This window comes from Pyxicephalus adspersus, chromosome 5, assembly GCF_032062135.1.
Source record: "Pyxicephalus adspersus chromosome 5, UCB_Pads_2.0, whole genome shotgun sequence".
NCBI lineage: Eukaryota > Metazoa > Chordata > Amphibia > Anura > Pyxicephalidae > Pyxicephalus > Pyxicephalus adspersus.
The window spans coordinates 57,000,289-57,019,728 of NC_092862.1; the positions used below are offsets into that span (position 1 = coordinate 57,000,289).

Genomic DNA, 19,440 nt, shown 5'->3' on the forward strand with positions numbered 1-19,440 from the left:
GAGCGACGGAGCGGCACCCTGCTGCGCGCTCTCCCCTTCCCTTTCATTACGATCGGCTGTCGTCCATCGTCCGTGGATCCGGCAGGTCGGTCGTCCGGACGATGGACGACACCGACTGTACACACGGAAGATTTTTGCCCGATAATTGGCCGATGCCGATTATCGGGCGATAAAAGTCTGCCGTGTGTACGTAGCTTAAGTTGTTCTGTCCTTTAACAGGACAAACAAAATCGTATCACACAGATTGGTCACTTGCAAAGTATTTTTGTTTCAATCATCTTTTATTGAGTTTTCAGAGAAAAAAATAACAGGTAAACATAACAAAAAGACTCAGGTATACAACACATACATCATATCAAGCATAACAGTGTAGGCTTCGTATTAACAGACATCTAGTACCAGGAAGCTGCATATACCCAACAAATATGACAAAAAACATAACAGTCCTAAGGGGATGATATAGCACATATTAAACCTGTACAAAAACAGCTCTATATATCCGCTACCGGAAGCGTATGGCACAGAGTGTAAACCAATAGTCTTAAACAACAGATAAAATAAAAACGGAGACATACACATATAACAAAGCAGCCCAGGGGAGAAGGGGGGAGGGGAATGCCGATCGATACAAAAATAACAAAAAAAGGATATATAATAACCCTCAATACCGGGGTTGTGTTCCAGCCTATAAGCCTGGAAACTAAATAAAATATGTATGGAATCGGGGAGAGTCTTTAAACCAGTCTCAAATGGACCAGGTAATTCTAAATTGTTCCAATCTATCATCATCCTCCGCGACCAACATCTCCATATGGCGGATTTTTTCAAGTTCGGAGACCCAATTGCCTATAGAAGGAGCAGCAGATTGCTTCCACAATCTCAGGATAGTGGCCCTTGCTGCCGTAAGAAAATGACGTAGGACCCCACCTTCGATTGGTTTTGAGCGAACCCGGAACCATAGATAAAATGCAAAGTATTTTTGACGAGATTTGCATCACCATTAGCACCATTAGCTAAATTAGCCTTTAACTGTCCTTTCTTTCAGAGCACCCAGCAGGCCAAACTAAACAAAGTACATAATATGTGACGTGTAAATTTTAGTTGAAGATATAGATATATATGTACTAATGTGGATGCTACTGCTTTGTTTCCCAAGGTTGACGAGCTATATGAAGCCTACTGCATCCAGAGACGCCTGAGAGAGGGCGCAAGTAAAATGAAGCAGGCGTTTGCAGCATCCCCTTCAAGCAGAGCAGCCAGAGAAAGCCTAAGTGAAATAAACAAGAGCTTTAAAGAGTATACAGAGGTAGGGTGATCTTATGTTACGTGTGTGTAATTGTGCTAGCTGCGACACACCATTGCAAGTAAACTATCACACCATGCTTCCATTCATGTTCGTGTCTGTATATTGTGTGGAGGGACTCTCATGAATATCAGAAATGTTTTGGACTGGGTAAAATCTCAAACATTTGCCACCATAATTATGGTTGATTTTTAGTGATGTCTTGCAGCTAAATACTTGTGGGTCAAAGGTAAAACACTTAGCTGGTTTACAGACAAATTAAGTACAGGTATACCAGTTCATACATGTCTCTTTACAGTTTTTGTTTTTTTCAAAATAAAAATATGATTTTTCAGGCTTTTATAAAGTAACTTGCTCACAAATGCATGTGTTAAGGGGTCTTTACCAAAAATATAAAGGCTAGCTTTGCTGATCTCCTTCTAAAATTGTTAAATGCTTTGACTGCGTCTAACGTTTAATATTCTCTGAATGTCTGACCCAGAACAAGTCTGGGAATAGCTAGAATACTTTGCTGTATTTGTGTGCAGTAGCAAAATATGACCAGTATGCTGGCCTACCTAACAACCTAATGGTCACTCTCTCCCATTTCTACTAAATGATGATGTTTTTGTAAATCGTTTCCAAACTAGGTCTACAATGGTTTAATGAAACCTTATATGCGGACATTTTTTTTTACAACACTGTTTTCCTTATTGTTTTCTTCCAGAATATGTGCACTGTTGAATCTGAAATGGAAAGCCTGTTGGGAGAATTTTACATCAAGATGAAAGGTAATAAACACTGTACGAAGACAATTCAAAAATGTGTTGGACTAGTGACAAGCTGGTCAATATGATCATAATTGTTTTTTTTTTCCCCTGTTGTTTTTTCTATAATTATAGTAATTTAAGTTTTTTTTAGAATGTGTTTTTTTTTATTTTTTTATTTTTTTTACCATCTGAAGATAATCTAAACATGAAGCTGTACTTTAACCAATACTTAACTGCACTACCTCTTAAAATAAGTTTTAGATTTTTCACCTTTTTTTAACTTGGAAACAGGTAAAAGTATACAATTGTTACCTGCAGTTCAGCAGTCCCATTTAAAAGCAAAACATAAAGCTTGTCAGATAATTGATGTTTGCTGACATTATGTAGTCTATATTTCAGCATTCTAAACCACTTCTGCCACCTAGTGGTGTTTTAGGTAATATTCCTAATGGCTGCAAATTTTGCACAGGTTTTCTTTCTTTCTTTTATGTGATACAAGTATTTTGGGAAATGCATTGGTCATTAAAAAGAAAGTTCCGCTATATATTTTCTTTAGTCATTAAAAGAGTGTTTTATAAAAAAAACATATTAAATATGATATTGTACTTTTTTTTGTTTTGTTTTTTTACAGTGTTATATATATATATATATATATATATATATATATATATATATATATATATATATATATATATATATATATATATATATATATATATATATATATTATAGGTTTTGTATAGGTGGAGGTTTTTTATGAGCACATAACATTTTTTTTATTTGCAGGTCTAGCTGGCTTTGCCCGTTTATGTCCAGGAGACCAGTATGAGGTAGAAAAAACTTTGTAATTTACCTGTGTTATATCACAAACATACCCAGTATGTTTTAATTTGCTGTGTTTGTAAACTTTTTCCATTCAGTTAATGTCTTTTTCAAATTACCAACTAAAACTTAATACAAGGTTAAGGACAGACAGACAGGTTCTGTGTCATGATCCAACACTTATAGTTTTTTTGGGAATATATATCTGCTCTTTTATAATCTTTAAATGGAAATGTGTTTGCATTGAGCAGACAACACCTCTCCAAAACCAGCTAGATTAAAGATTGTCAAATAAAAGCATAGCACTGAGCTTAAAAGTGGTTGTAGAAGTATATTCAATTTAGCTTTTATGCACTGGTTTACAACAAAAATATTGAAAACAACTCGCAAACATTTTACACTTTGAGTCTGGCTGTTTCTTTTGTGCTAAAGAAGAAGCTGGCAACATTGTTTCATATTTGACCTGTTTTCTGAAAGGGGTTGCCCAGGATGGTCTATTCTGACTTCATGTACTTATGGATGTGCAAACCATATAAATCCCCCCCCCCCCCCCATCCATCTAAATTCCAGTGCAGTCTTGTAATATTTGGAGTTGTTTTAATATCTGAAAAACCAAGCCCATTGTCTCATCTTTCTCCATTTTTTATCTTGAGGACTTAACAAGCAATCTCTCTCCTGACTGTACAGCATATTACCTGGTTGTGTTTGCTCAGTGGTTGATGGTAGAAGTAGTGGTAACTTAAGTGGTTAAAGTTTTTAGGTTCTTGGGTGTCTCACATCTGCAGTGTACAAAAGCACAAATTCCAGAATCTGGGCACATAGAATTCAGTGATCTGTATTGCATAAGAGTCACTTGCCCTAAATTGCTGTCTGTAAACAGTGTTTAAAAACTGCAGGTATGTAGACTGTAGTCTGCAAAACACTAACATAGCACAGTTTATATGTACCATTGCCTGTAGTTTTGATTTGATTGGTCAAGCTAGTAAGTAGAAGTACAGTTTTATGTCCATGTGGAAAAAATGTTTCTGCATTTTCTAATCTACAATAAAATGATCAACATCCAGTATTGCTATTATTTTGCACAGGTGATGTTCCATGAAATTGGTGTTCAAAGGGAATCTGTTGGGTATTTCAGTGATGTGAGAAACATATATGCAAACAAAATAAATAGAAGCATTGATTTGGTGATGCTGTACATGCTCTTCTATGGAAAAAATAAATGAAATCCTATCATTCCTATTTCCCAAATACTCCAAAACCACTGACACAATGTTGTCCTGTGAACTCAAGCTGTTATTTTATTGCTGTATATTTCTTCAAATAAATAAAAAATACAATTAATGACTGCGTAAACAAAAGCAAGAAAAATTTATAGCACAAGCCTCCTACAGTAAACAAAAATATCCTTTACCTTAGCTGGCTTCGCTAAATTCTTAATTTGTGTCTCACATCCTTCAACCAAGACACTCGGCTTACAGAGGAAACTGTCAATGCAGATGCAGTCATATTGAAGTGCTTAAACAGTTTTTTTTTTTTTTTCATTGGTGGCCATAGTCCTACTCTGAATTCTATAATTAACAAATTAATTCTAATGCCCCCTCCTGGTATTTTGTTTTCAGATATTCATGCGATACGGTCGCCAGAGGTGGAAACTAAAAGGCAAAATTGAAGTTAATGGCAAACAGAGCTGGGATGGAGAAGAAATGTTTTTTCTTCCACTGATTAACAGTTTAATATCAATAAAGGTATCTAACCGATGGTGAAAAATCTTGCATGTTTTCTGTAATCATAGCAGAAGTACTGTTTTTATAGATTCATAATATTGTTCCCTTAGGTGACAGAACTTAAAGGAATAGCAACTCACATCCTGGTGGGAAGCGTCACATGTGAAACAAAGGATTTGTTTGCTGCACGTCCTCAAGCTGTTGCTGTAGACATAAATGACCTTGGCACAGTAAAACTTAACCTAGAGGTGACATGGTGGTAAGCAACACTGACCCAAGCACTTGGCTGTCATTCTTTCTTATTTGTTCTTGGTTTGCCCCAGGCTGAAACCACTTTGTCTAAAGTTAATTAGTTAAGAGCATGCTCTCGGTGAACTCTGTAATATTGTCATATTGTTTTGCCAGTGTCTCAGAATCCTCACATTCTGGTGAAACAATTCTCTATACATGTTGACAGCAAAGCAGTTTTAACAAATGTGGGATGAATTATTGATGCGGTATTATTAATAAACGGGATTTTTTTAGTGCCAACATATTACGCAGCGCTGTACATTGAATACAGGTTGCAAATGACAGACGAATACAGACAGTGACACAGGAGGAGAGGACCCTGCTCTTCCTAGATTGTAAGCTCCTCTGGGCAGGGTCCTCTCCTCCTGTGTCACTGTCTGTGTCATGTCTGTCAATGTACTGCGCTGCGTAATATGTTGGCGCTATATAAACCCTGTTTGATAAAAACACAACATTAAAATTTAAACTGATGAATGATGGAAGTTCAGGGATAAAAGCTAAATATGCGATGCCCATGTTCCAAAACCTAAAGTAGAAGGATATTTTTAGAGTGAAATTCAAAAAATACAGACATATATTAAATAGAAATGATGACTGTGACACTCTGTGGTATCCCCTTTGCTTTTTCTCAGGCGTTAGATAAAAAAGGTGAGGGGCAGTGGAGCTTGGCCAGCACGGATTACTATTAGACACTCCCAGAAGAGGAGAGAGCTATAACGTTAAGGAGATGGGGGGTACTATGTTAGGATGGCGGAAGGAGGCACATGGCGTGTTAATAAAATTGTGTTGAAAATACTTCTTTCTGTGTTTTTCACTGGAGTATTTTAAGTTGAAAATGATTGTCTAACCATGGATTTTAGATTGTTCACGGTAAGGCGCAGCTCCTCATTTTTCAGTGGGAATCAATATTTAATGTGAAAATATACATTAACTGGAACAATATAGTGCATAGGAAAAAGGCCAAATTCCCCCCAGCCACAACACAAGTTTCATTCTTCTAGTTACCTAAAGGGTTCGTATTGTATTAGATTAATAAACTTGAACAAGAAAACTAATAATAAAGTTGAAGAAAGTCAAGGAAATGTTTTGCTTTGAACCGCTTACATGTTATGGTTTTGTTTTTTTTGCCTTTCAGTCCCTTCGATACAGAAGACCTGACACCTTCTACAGGCAATGTGAACAAAGCATCTGCTGTCCAAAGAAGAGTCTCCATATACAGCCAGGGTACACCAGAGACCCCCACTTTTAAAGACCATTCCTTCTTTGTAAGTTTAAGCCATTATCACAAATTGTAATGTTGATTTGTCATGAACTTCATTTATGCTTATTGTATTAACGTTCCAATACAAAGCTGGCCATACGGATGGCAATCTAAGTGGTCACATTTTTTATTTATTTTTTTTGTTTTTTACAAAATCATAAAGCAGTTAGATGGGATTGGAGCTGAACCAAGCATTATTATAGATTTGGCTTCTTCCCCCATTCCCCAGGAAAGGATAGTGATCTGATGTCCTGCAAGGGTAGGAAAACATGGTTCGTATGTACAAATATACTGTATATTTTTACAAAGAAAGGAGAACCAAATCTAAGAAACAGACCTTGCATTTTCCACAAGGTCCACATTACAATTGAACAGCAGCTAGGGTAGACAACTATATCTTGTAGTGCTATTACTCTTGCACTACAATAGTAAATGCTTGTCTTTTTTTTTTTTTTTACCTAGGGGTAAAAAAGCAAGTTTACGTATTTACCTTATTCCCCTGAAACTCCTCTCTGTTTTTCTGACTTGTGAGGCAAGTCACCAACCATCCTCACTTACATAGCTAGACTATTGTCCCTACACTGTAAGAGATGTCATACCTCCTCCTGCAGCATGGGTTGAACCTTGCAGAAGAGGCTGCATGATGAGCCTGCTACAGAGTAAGATCTAGGATAAGTAAACATGCGTTTTACTGTGCCCCCACTTATTTGTTTTAATTTTAACAATTGTAGTGCAGGGCTAACTGTCCCTTTTAAGTTGTTAGGAGATAATGGTAAATCTCTCTTGTATAGCAGCACAGACAAAACTATAATGCTTGTCAACTTTTTAGTGTTTGCTAGTTCCGTTGCAGATTTTTCCTCTTTTCCTATCTGGTAAGTGTTGTCATGCTACAACATGTCATCGGAAATCTTGCTTATGGGGCCCTGTAGAGCAGTAACACCAGGCAAGGGGTTTTAACCTTTCCCCATTCTATCTGAAATAGAATAGAAGTTGAATATTGATTTACATTACCACATCCATTTCTTTTACCATTATATCCTTTACAAACAGATTAGGAAGAGATTTGTGCTAGGGATATTTTCCATAATTTTCGATGGTTAAGCTGTTTTGATAACATAGTAGTGATGCTCTTTGTTTACTAACATTCAATTTGCTTTTAAACCACTGAAGAAATGGCTGAACCCACCACAAGACAGGCTGCGAATGTCCATTAAGGATGCGCTACAGGAGACTTTCTTTGACAAACTCCGGCGCAGTCGCTCTTTTAGTGACCTGCCCTCTCTCAGGCTGAGGCCTAGATCAGGCAGAGAGCACTATGTGAGTTACCAGCAGGCAGATGTGTGTTCTTGGTTTTGGGTGACTGTCCATGCATGCATTTCATCTTGTATTCATTTTCCTGGTAATTTCATACTTTATAAATGCTTGTTTTTTTGGTATTTTAAAAGCCAAGTCAGGAATTTCTCTGTTTTTAAATCTTTGGGCCAACCTATGGCGAAAATTAGTTTGCTTAAGCCTCATTTAATAATCTGCTGCTTCAACCAAATAGATTTAAGATTACAGTACAGAAAAACAGTTGCAAAATAATAAAACAAATCTGGCTATCATGAACCAGTGTGTTAAAGATAGTAGCCTATCGGGCCCATTATGACTCAGTAGGACTGACTTTATTAATATAATGTAATTATTGTAGAACAGGTAGTCTTCAACATCTGAAAATAGTATTTTACATAAATAGTTTAGCCCTATTCTATATATATTCTTGATTATATAAAATTGCAAACTCTCATAGTATTCCTAATGTCTAAAACATTATTAAAACGTTTTTTCCAAGAGGGTATTTATTCACATGCTGCTCAATTTAGTTTATGGATACTTCTTTTCAAAATTGAAATTAATCATTTCGTCCAATGAGACTAGGAAAGTAGAGCCATGTGGCTAAACTTAAGATTCCTATCTGCTGTTGAAGCCTTTGGCATGTTCAATATATGTAAAGGTGCATTTTACAGGTTATTTTGACTGAACGGTGTTAGGGCTTCCATTTTGGAAATAGTATTTTTGCCATTGCACTGTAGCTTTTTGGCAATGACCTTGTCTGTACAGGTGAGATGGGTATGGGTTTTCAGTTTATTATTCTAAGTATATATGTAAAGCAAAAACTAAACTGAGGTTGAAGATTTAGGTTTGTAATAATTAAAAAGCTGTCATATTACTCTTAAAGTCCTTCCTGCTAATTCAGATACATCAGTCAATAAGGTTGACGATTTCTTTTCTGTCATCCATTTCTGTGTTCAACTTTGAATGTATTCTTTGTTTAAAGTGCACTTTTTCCAGAATTTATGATCCACTCTCTTTGGCTTGAAAAATAATTATGACTTTTGTTTTTAAACGTTGCTTGGTGGGCTTTTTGATTATTTATTTTTGAGTAATATATACATATGTCTTTTATGAGTTTTAACATTTCATAATTTCTGGAACAGGTAAAAAATGTGTTATTATATTTCATTTTTCTGTTGCTATTGTATTTGGTTCTTAAATGAGAAAATATTTCATGTGTGTTTATGGCTGTTTTTACTCCATAGAAAATTGAGACCATTTGTAATTTACATTGTATGTTCTTTATTTGCAGTCCAATTTGCAGGATGATGTCTTTGATAATGGAGTAGAGTCTATTGAAAAGCGTGCGCTCTCTTTAAGTTTTGACGACTTGCCTAATGGTGATAGTACTCCGCCTAGATCTACTCCTTCTTCCTCTTTGGGTTACTCCAATCCAGAAATCATGGTAACCCCACCAGAACATAAAGCCCACGAGCCATTATCTGAGGCACGTGTAAAGGACAATTTGAGTGCCAGGTCTTCTGCAGACTTAAGCAATCAATCCCAAGACTTTCAATCCAATGCAGAGAATGTTACTGAAAGCGAGGACGCTGTATCAGGAGGTAAACCGGACTTCTCTGCTTGCCAAATCTCTCCTGCAATTGTAGATGATAGCATATTTATTGATTCAAATGTGTCGGTGTCAATTTTGCAAGATTCTGATGAGTCTTCTGAGCTGAAACCTGTTGAGTTGGACAATTGTGAAGGGAATATTACTAAACAACTAGTTAAAAGGCTTACATCAACGGATATACCTGCTGTTGTCCCAGAAAGACTCCAGGCTGAATGCTCCACGTGTTGTGAATCTGAAGCCAATAGATCATTTTTGGATGGAAGTTTGGAGGAATCTTTGCAGGGACTGCTTCTGACCCTTGAACCCTGTAAGGATCAGTGTGAGGAGTACCAAGAATTGTACCAGGAAATTACACACCTAGAGGATGTTCTAAAAGTAAGTGAATGCAAAGCATCACTGTGCCTTTAATTTTTCTGTGGATGTATATTGATATGGAAGGGTGAGGGTGGATGTGGTTTGAAAGTGTTACCAGTGCATATTGCAGTTAATGCAACTAAATTTGGTTACATACAAAGCCAAAATGTTTACTTGGACTGCGGAATTTTTGGTTTCTTTTGGCATTTTTGTATCCTTTTGTTGGCTTTTTGCAGTACTGAGTATAAAGTTTTTTTTAACTGGTAAAGTACACCTAAAACATAAGTTGAAACAAGACTACTGTAAGACCCTGGAAAAACATCCATGGGGAAGGTACATTTTAAAGAATTGGATTTCCAGCACTTTCCAGTCGCAAAAGATGAGCAGATGTACATAGTTTTGTTCTTGACCAATCAGTGCAGCATTAACCTCCCAAAACACAGAAGACGTGTAAACTGTAACTGAAAAATGCTGGAAATCCAGTTCTTTTTTAATGTTTATTCTTCAAAATTCAAGATTTTAATTTATTTTATTTTTTTTATACATTTTTTTTTGTATTGGATAATGTAGAGGTGCCCCCCATAGGGCTATATTTTAATTCAGAGGTTAGATCTGCTTTTATAGACTAACAGGCTTGTGGTACTATAAACAAAAAGTTAGGACTATGAAGCTAGTGAAATGGCTGAGTTACTATGGCTACTACGTAATACAGGAACTTAGTGTTCCAACACCAAAATACTTAATATAATCACTTTTTTTTGTTTTTTTGATGAAATGCGTCACTTAAATTTTCTATGGGAAGAGGATGTTTTTTTTTTTAATTATTTGGAGTGTTTTTATGCAGTTTTCACGGAAATGTGCTTAGACTTAAACACTTTTTTCCCCCTGTTAAATATCACAAGACACCATTTGCTTGTTAAAGTATTATATGTGCATGTACAACATGGCCTATACGTTTTATTTAACGTGGCAATTTTTGTTTTTCATGAGGCTGATATGTTCTATGTTTCACCTAAATAAAAAATGTTTTTATGCATGTTCCCTTCCTTGTTTCATTCATTTTTACACGTACCTGCATGCCTACTTGACTTTGTTTTGTGGGGTTTTAATCGGTGGCTGCATTACCTCTGCTCTTATAAGAATGTACTAACCTTTCCAATAACACGTAATCACAATTCTGATTTGCTACCTAAGCAGTTTTGATATTAAAGTGAACCTGTGTTAAATTGATCCCGCAAGCTGCTGCTTATACCCACCTGCTCTGTACTTCCACACCACTCTGTTCACTAATTTCCGATCCATACACAAAGCTTTTTCACTTCTCTCTCACAAGACAAAGTAATCTGACTCTGGCCAGCATGATGGCAATCTGGCCTGGACATTGGTTGTTATTGTATTATTATAATTCCCAATGCATAGAAGCAGCGGGTAGATTTGGGTAGTATGTGCAGCACAACAATGTGGAAATTAACCACTCTGCAATCTTCTACATTCTTCTAATTACTTTATACTAATTAAAAAGGAATCTGTATGCTATGGGTTACTGCATGCTGTTCTTCCCATGTACTACCCTATTAAGCCCCTTTTTGCTATCTTTATTTTTATTCTGTATTAATTTTTTTTATTATCTTTACTACCTGTTGCTAACACATAGGATGGGGATTGTTAGGATAGTAAAAGAACTGTTAAAAGGGAATCTGTAAAAGAAAATGTTACAGAATAAAACCGAGATTCTGTGCATAATTAAGACATGCTTGCAAATGGGGGTCATAGTAAAAATGATCAGTGCTTGGTTCGAACCTGCCATCCAAAAACAAATATACACTTAACTTAAATTTAAACCTATTAGTAGGTGATTTCTTCTCACAGATAACGTTTATAACCTAACGTGTATCCAGCATGAGCATGTTCATCATTTACCAATGCCAGAGACAAGCAAGCAACCAGTAGAATCAGCCAATGGCATAATCTGTTTCTTTCAATACAGGTTTCCTTTAAGTTACACATATTTTATAGCCTAAACTGCCTCTAACACCCCATTTAAATGTAGCACTAGAAAAAAATATAATGCATATTTTTACATCACACGGCACAGAACACAATTTGTGATGTGCTGCATTCAGGGGTATAGTCGTAAAAAAAAAAAGAGTGCACAGTACTATCCTTGTTGTGCCCACCACACTACACCCCTGCCTATGTGTGCCACTCAAAGGAGAAGAAACTTCCCCCAAAGTGATGTCATGATACCAGAACCCCTTCACTCCTATTGCAGGGCTGAGCCTGCGAAGGGAGAGTAGGTGGGTTCTGTTCAGAGAGACAAACCGTCCTGAGCCTGCAGTTCCATGCAGGAGACATGGTCCGCGGCTCTGGCCGGCACCGAACGCCCCCCCCCCAGTGGACCAAAGAATTTCTTTGCAAAATTGAGTGGGCATCCGTGCACATTCCTGAAAAAAGTGAGGGCATGTCATTCTCACCTTTGCCTGCCCCACCACACCCCTGGCTGCATTTCATTATGGGCCCTAACCATAGCACATTCACTCTGTTGAGACTTTGACAAATAAAGGAGGAAATCCGTGAAAAGTTCACTGAGGGCCTAAGCCTTCCAACTTTAAGTTAAAGTATCCAAAATATATATATTATAGCTTAATATACACTTTACATTTTCTTATTGCAATACATTTGATATTTAAATATTTATAATTTTAAGCCATAAACTGAACACCGCTATCAGTAACTCTAATTTAAACTTGAGTTTTACATTGGTATGAATATGGTATATTTGGTATGGTTATCTTATTGAAGACCACGGATTGATAGTTTTTAAACATACCAATATGTTTGCTTCATTTCTACCAATCAAAGTTTGGCCTTACCTAGTGGCCTAAGTTTATCAAATTATGCTAAAGTAATGCTTTAATATTAGACACAAGATAAATGTGCAGGCTTCCATTGCTAAACTGTCCTTCTGGAAATGCTAATGCCTGGCTGTCATTCTGTCCCACAGGCTTCAGTACTTTGAATTACTGATCCAGAACAAGCAGGAAAAAAGAGAACAATATAGCCAGGCAACTTAAATTTACAAGTGATCAATGATGACAGCATCGTTGTTTTCTTTTATGTCATATTTTGACATCTGTACTTCTATTTCTTTTTGCTTGGATCCCCCAACCTACTTAGTGCTTCCAATGAGGGAACATGTAAAAAGTACACCTAACCTTTCAGGAAAATATGCTACAGACATCCTATGGCCTCAAAAGATTAGCACAATAATTTAGTCTATTTTTATTAATAAAGTTTTAGTAAGCAGATAATACCATTATCTGGTCCACGTACACTTTGAGTTCACTCTAAAGCATAGTTTTCTGCAGTTGCTTAATGTAAATAGGGTCTAATGCACATGAGCAGATCTGTTGCTAGTTTTTGTGATCAAATAACCAATCTTATTGATACTCTGATCAGTAATTTGGAAATCCCAAAACACTTCACCCAGGTGTGTAAGATTCTGCCATTCCAATCATTTGCTCCGGATTGGAATTCAGATTGCTTTCTATTTTATGTACTTATTTGTACACATTATCAATGTATCATTACCAGCATATCCCATCTATTCACAACTGATCATAACCCAAAAATTGGTCACTTCTGGTCAATCGGCTGCTGCATTTTCTTTTTATTTTCTACACAGAGCTTTCTGCTATTACTAAGGGCAGGGAAGTACCTGATACAGACACATGGCCAGGATATCAGAAACTTTTCTGATTTGACATTTAACATTGTCAAGATCTCTCAACTATTCATAGCACATGGGGTTTTCTTATAGAACACACAAATAATGTTTTTACTCAAATTGTTAAAGGACTACTGTAAGAATTGAGGAGAGTAAAGAAAGTGATTGTTAGTAATATTTGCAACATCATCAACTTGTCTTTCTGTCCTGCATGGCCTTTTTTAACAAAAAGTTAATTCTCCTGTCCTAAGTCTTCAATGTAGTAACCCATAGTAACCAAGTTAAGATAAAGCAAGGCCAGTGCAATATGGATTTGGTTTGGTAGTAAAAGGGTTGTGTGTTAATGTTTGGGGTGTACATGTAGGTGTGAATGTGTGTGTCTGTGTGTATTCATTTGTTGTATAAAATTATCTAATAAATGATTCCCAAAACACCATGGAAAGTTCATAATGTTGTATTAGATATTTGTATGTTCCAAATAAAACAGAACAGAAATGCAAAGTGAAGGAGTGATCCTAACGAATAAGCAGGGAACTCTATAAGAAATGTAGGATAACAACCCCAAGCTAATTTTATTCCTTTTGTGTAAGCCAGTGTATTTTGGTTCTTGCTCTGTCATGGAAAATAAATTTAAAAAATTGACACTGCACCCAAAGTTGCAGCATATTCAGAGATGTGTTTAGGAGAGGAGGATTGAGTATGATGCAACAAAAAACACATCTGTGAAGGAAGAGTCTCCACTATTGGGTCTAATTACAACTCCTGGCAAAAATATTGGAGTCACTACTCTTGAAGGATGTAGATTCAGCTGTTTTACAGTCAGGACCTCAAGGACTGAAGGACCCATCTCATGGACTGAAAATTTAATAATAAATACTGAACCAGGGTTCCTACAGAGGTTGCTTGGGGTTCCTCAGATCAGTTCAGCTGACACCAGTGATCTATTTGGCTATCACCAAATGTCACCCTAATGTAGAATGACATTCTTCCCAATGGCCATCAATGTAAGAGGCATTCTTCCCACTGTTTACCATGCTAATATACTGCGAACTTTAGATATAATTATGAATAGGAGTTCCCTGAGACCTTTAAGGGGTTTTCCAGTGTTAAAAAGGTTGGGAGAGGCTCCTGTAAAGTATCGAAACAGAATGTAGACATTTTTAAATAATGTTCAAATAACTTAACAGTACTTGCACGTTCCCCAAAAAAATCCAACACAGTGATAAGAAGCATACTGTGGAAACTGCCATTCTTCAACTCCCTTGGTATTTACTAGTGAGTACACATGAAATCCATAACTATCTCATAAAACGGGTATGAGTGCTTCTTATTTGGTTGTCTTAGGAAGAAATTTGACATGGTGACAGTTAACTTGTACTAAAGGAATTCATTGCTGACCTCCATCTAAGAAAAATAGTTTCTTGTCTGTCTCTGTCCTCAGTCTCCAGAAACTTGAAATGAGCATGCAGATCAAAAGGTCAAAGAAAAGTCTGAACTCTTAATCTGCATGCTTGTTCTGTGTGTGTAATACAACTATGATCTAATCATGGCAGCCTTGAAGAAAGTATGTAAAAAGTTAGCAATTTCGCTTTAATCCACCAGCTGTATAAATAGTGACCTTGCCAATGCTTTTGATACATGGCCTCAGCCAAAAGAACTTTTTGATTTATTTTGCAGAGAAAGGTGACTTTCCAACATCTCTACCTAAACCCAATCGTATCTTTTGTCAGGGGCCATGTTAATAATGACTGGCTGCCAAAGTTGGTTTAATGCAGCAAGATTTTAAAGATAGCTGGTGAGTAGTAAGTTGTCGATACTTCTACTTAATTACACTGCCATATACAATTCTTTCAATATTTTGAGTTATCATTTAGCTGTTGTAGATAGTAACCCAATAAATTAGGTGTAGTCCTAAATTATAGCTAGTCCTAAATTATTGCTGTGTGTTTTTTACCATAAAGTATGTCTCGTCTTCATTGATCCCTTCTACTTTTGCAGTGCAAGCCATCTGTAAACCGAAGCAGGTCTTCAAGTATAAGTCTAACTGTTGAGAGTGCTTTAGAAAGCTTTGATTTCCTGAACACCTCTGACTTTGATGAGGATGATGTTGATGAGGATGGATGTGGGATGGTTTGTAACGGTGGAGGTGCAGATTCAGTTTTTACTGAGACTGAGATGGAGAAGCAAAGGTATGTGTCCAAATGTTCTTTTCAATGTTTTTTGGAACACCTAACTTTTGCCCTGCACAATATTTAAGAAAGTCGGTGCTTTTAAAAAACAAAAAAAAACAAAGCAAAGGTTAAAAAAAATTGTAGATTTGAATTGCTCAAATACAAACAATACATTCCTAAAATATATACAACTGATGTAAAGAAGTTGAAATACATGCACTCAGTGAAATATGTTTTATACTTCTCCCAATGTTTGGGATCCTAGAGTGTAACACCAATGGTGCTTGTAACAACCCATTTATACCTAGTTAATATAAAATAAAAACTGCCATCTAGTTGAACTGTTTTTCAGTGATTAGCATGAAGGGTAGCTTGAAATCATGTTTCATATATCCACAATTTATTAAAGAAATTATTAAACATGCTGCTTTGGGCAAAGTCTGGACCTGGATTGTCACTTAAATGTTAAATGTTTGCTTTTCTCTGCTTTACAGGATTTTTTAAAAATAAGAGTAAGACTACATAGACACGTTCAATAATTGTTGGAAAGGATCGTGAAAGATCCTTTCCAACGACAAGAGTGAACAAGCGCTGTCCATACAGCTGCGCTCTGCTCTATGTAAAGGGAGGGGAGAACGATAGATCAGCATCCCACTGCGCTCTCTTATCCTTTTACTTGTATTATGGGCATTTGGTGATCCACCAGGATGGATCTTTGAACCACACTGGACACATTCCAGATTCTCATCCAATACTAGCTCTGAAGCGATTATCAGACGAGAATCATCTGATGTGTGTTCGTGGCCTAAGAGCAGATATAGTGCTTTGCAAAAGTAGTCATCCTCATTAGTGTTTTTCCTGTTTTATCACATTACAACCTAGAATTAAAATTGACTTTTATTTAATTTTATGTTTAAAATTAAATTTCCAGTTCCTATCCTTTCCTAACGCTACCAAAAAATCTGAGTTTTTAATTATTGCCCTGCAATGCTATTGTGACAACTATACTATTGAAAGTCCTGATTTAGTTTCACCGGGGCAGTGTACCAGAACTTGCTAAGGTAGCGATTGCTGCAAAAATGGCAATCAAGATGTTTGAAAGACATGTCAACATTCAGTTGTGTATGACATATTACAAGTGTTTCCTTTGAACTCTGTTTATTAAAATTAAATTATTTTTGGAATTCACATATTTGATTCCTTTAGATCTCTGTCAGGTCCAATGGTAACAGCTGTATAAGATTTATAGTTTGGCGGGGATTACCTACATAACAGTTTCTTAGCATGTTGTATGGCTACTACATAACATGTAAGCATTGGAGGGAAAACACAATGTGTAATTTTCTCACGCTTCCACGCTCGCAGTTCACTATTCAAATATGACTAAAAGCATATATAACTGGTAGTATTCCATTGACCGATGTTTGCCTGTTGTATATAACTCAACCCCTAAAGTACATAAGAGCACACTATGAGATGGCTTTACAAACTAACTGATTGATTGTATTGAACATGAGTGCAATATCTGACCCTATACTTCAAGATAAAAAAAAAATACTTATTTTTATTCTTTTAAACATTTCTCTGCAATTTCACAAATGCATATAAAAGGGGAACGCTACCAAAATAAATACTTGATTTAAAATAATGGCTACACAAACTATTGTGATGTTTGTCTTATTGAAAATGTTGATTCTTGTTTTGTCTTTGGCCTTTTACTATCACTTAAGACTGTTTCCTGTATATGGGGTGTTGTACACATAGTTGGGGGACAGAACTCCCCCTGAAATATGATTTCCCACTCGCTGCTAGACTAATCCCTTCTCCCTTACCCTCTGTCAATTTGCCAGCACTCCCTAGCCACCTTTTTCTCCGTCACAACTGGGTGCGTCTGGGTATGGGAATCATTTGACCTTTTCCATGTTACTATGCTCAAGTAGCACCCAGTCACTTAGCCTGAGTTCTATCATGTCACAAAGAAAATAAGTCACTGCTCTCTTGCATTCAACACGGTGGATTTTAGTGTTGGTTCATGACAAGTACTAGAAATAGTGAGGATCAGTGGAGTCCCTTTTCAAGCACACCCACTTTCTGCTGTCTGTCTTCAAAATGTGAATTTACCTTTCATCTATCAATTACAGCTTACCTGGGGATTTCAGTAGCTTTCCAAAAAAAGAGAACATGTTTGGGCAACCCTCATGTCAGTTACATTTCAGGTTATCTAATGTTTTCTCCATCTGCGCAGAAATGTCCTTCCTGACTGATCCTTCGAAGTTTTCCATTGTTTGTCATTGTATGCTAAAATTTTTGTAAAAAAAACCTTATGCATTACCCAATTTACTGATATGAATGTAAACCTTCTTGTATCATTTACATGAGCTAATAACATCAGTCTTAGCCAAACATAGTTATATAGATGGATTCTGAAGAGGTGGGGTTTGAGGAAGCCAATCAGCCCACAAATTATTCCCATTTTTGGTTAGCGTAAAAAAAAAAATGTGGAGCAACCAGAGAGAGCTCATTTATTACCATGAAGAACACAATAATACTAAGTAGTTGGTGCCATTTAGACACAGTATGCCATTGCTAAAAGACTGTCCATCTAAAAGAGTCCCCAAATTGTTTGTGTACAGGAAGTTGTGGGTTTTCACTGTATGTATACTCTCGGTTTTATTCAAAAATAATTGACGAAATCCAACCACAGATGAACCCTAGGAGATGGAACTGACAAAAGAGTTTGTTACTGATTGACCAGGCAAGAGTACTAAATTGTGTGCGCCAGCATGGCTCAGGAAAAATGTGCATTAAATGAGCCCCCATAAAATATAACTGAAAAGGAGGGAGGTTTATGGTGTTAATTACCCTTATGCCTGCCATTTTTTTTTTACCGTATTGGATTTCTGAATACTCAGACTATAACACAGCAAATTGTTCATGCGCCTACTATTATATAAATGGATTCAACTACAGTGTATGGGGTTATCATTTGCAATGCTTAATTCCATTTATAAAATATCAGGGATAGAAAGTACGAAAGGTAATGGTAACCACTGCACCCCAGGTACAGTTTCCAAGCTGTTTCATGAAAATATTAGCACGGCTTTAGATGTAATTAACCCATACCTTCTTTGGCCAATTCCATTTTTATTTCCTGGGGATATTATTTAATATGTCAAATCATTGTCACATATTATCATGGATGTGGTTTTTGTTTTGCATTAGAATTATCATGACCAGCAGAGATTAGATCTTTCAGCTTGTAAAGTACAATCCATTAATTTTGGTGAATTCATATTTACCATGTTACATTTCATTATTTACACTGCTCAAACCATGACCGTATTTACCATGTAAACTTGACTTATAGATACCCAAGGTTTCCCTCCTTATGTTTTTGTTTGCTCACTAATTCTTTATTTTTTTTCTGGGCCTTTGATCTGAGAAAATTGTATTGAAGAGCAAATGGGGAAAAAAAAGGAATATTAAGTTCTACAGTTTATTTTCAGCAGCTTCTGTTATTTAATGGACCGAATTGTTTGATGTTTTAGTAGTTGTTTATAGAAAACATTTTTTATCCTACCCCTAATAGATTTTTACAGTCATTAGTGTGTAGGGTGTAGTTTATGAAATGTATTGTCATTAAAATGTCTTCATACTTTCTAATCACTTTGTATTACAGCTATAGAGCCGAGCATCCAGAAGCCCGAGGGCACTTGAGCGAGGCACTTACTGAGGACACTGGGGTAGGCACGAGTGTTGCAAGCAGTCCTCTGCCTCTTACTACAGGAAATGAAAGCTTGGACATTACATTGGTCAGGCATCTGCAATACTGCTCTGAGCTCTTTAAGGTGAGATGGGATTATTTTATTACAGACTGCTTTTAGTCTCTTTTTTAAAATATTATAATGAACCACCTTTAAAGGTAAGCTCCCTAAGCCATAACATTTTGGCTTTTAGTATATCATGGTACAACCCACTCTGGCTTGTGTTCATAGATCTAGAAGCTGGTAATTAAGGCCCTTTCCATATCATGTAAGTCCTTCTTACATGAACTAGGTTCAAAGTAGTTAGGTAGTATTGTTGACAAACAA

The 19,440-nt window shown here is 36.4% G+C and overlaps 1 protein-coding gene across 4 annotated transcripts in view; it reads left to right on the forward strand.

Moving 5' to 3' along the window:
• Positions 1-19,440, forward strand: part of RIPOR2 (RHO family interacting cell polarization regulator 2) — an 81,173-nt gene that overhangs the window by 43,599 nt on the left and 18,134 nt on the right. For 2 of the 4 annotated variants that reach the window (XM_072411593.1, XM_072411594.1), the window contains exons 7-15: positions 1,157-1,306; positions 2,010-2,073; positions 2,839-2,882; positions 4,494-4,619; positions 4,709-4,857; positions 6,025-6,154; positions 8,777-9,472; positions 15,177-15,367; positions 19,029-19,197. In XM_072411593.1, the coding sequence (XP_072267694.1) occupies positions 1,157-1,306; positions 2,010-2,073; positions 2,839-2,882; positions 4,494-4,619; positions 4,709-4,857; positions 6,025-6,154; positions 8,777-9,472; positions 15,177-15,367; positions 19,029-19,197 (1,719 nt within the window). Of the gene's footprint in view, positions 1-1,156; positions 1,307-2,009; positions 2,074-2,838; positions 2,883-4,493; positions 4,620-4,708; positions 4,858-6,024; positions 6,155-7,320; positions 7,468-8,776; positions 9,473-14,855; positions 14,974-15,176; positions 15,368-19,028; positions 19,198-19,440 lie in introns of those variants that run through there. The other 2 variants (XM_072411596.1, XM_072411595.1) reach the window with 2 other exon arrangements.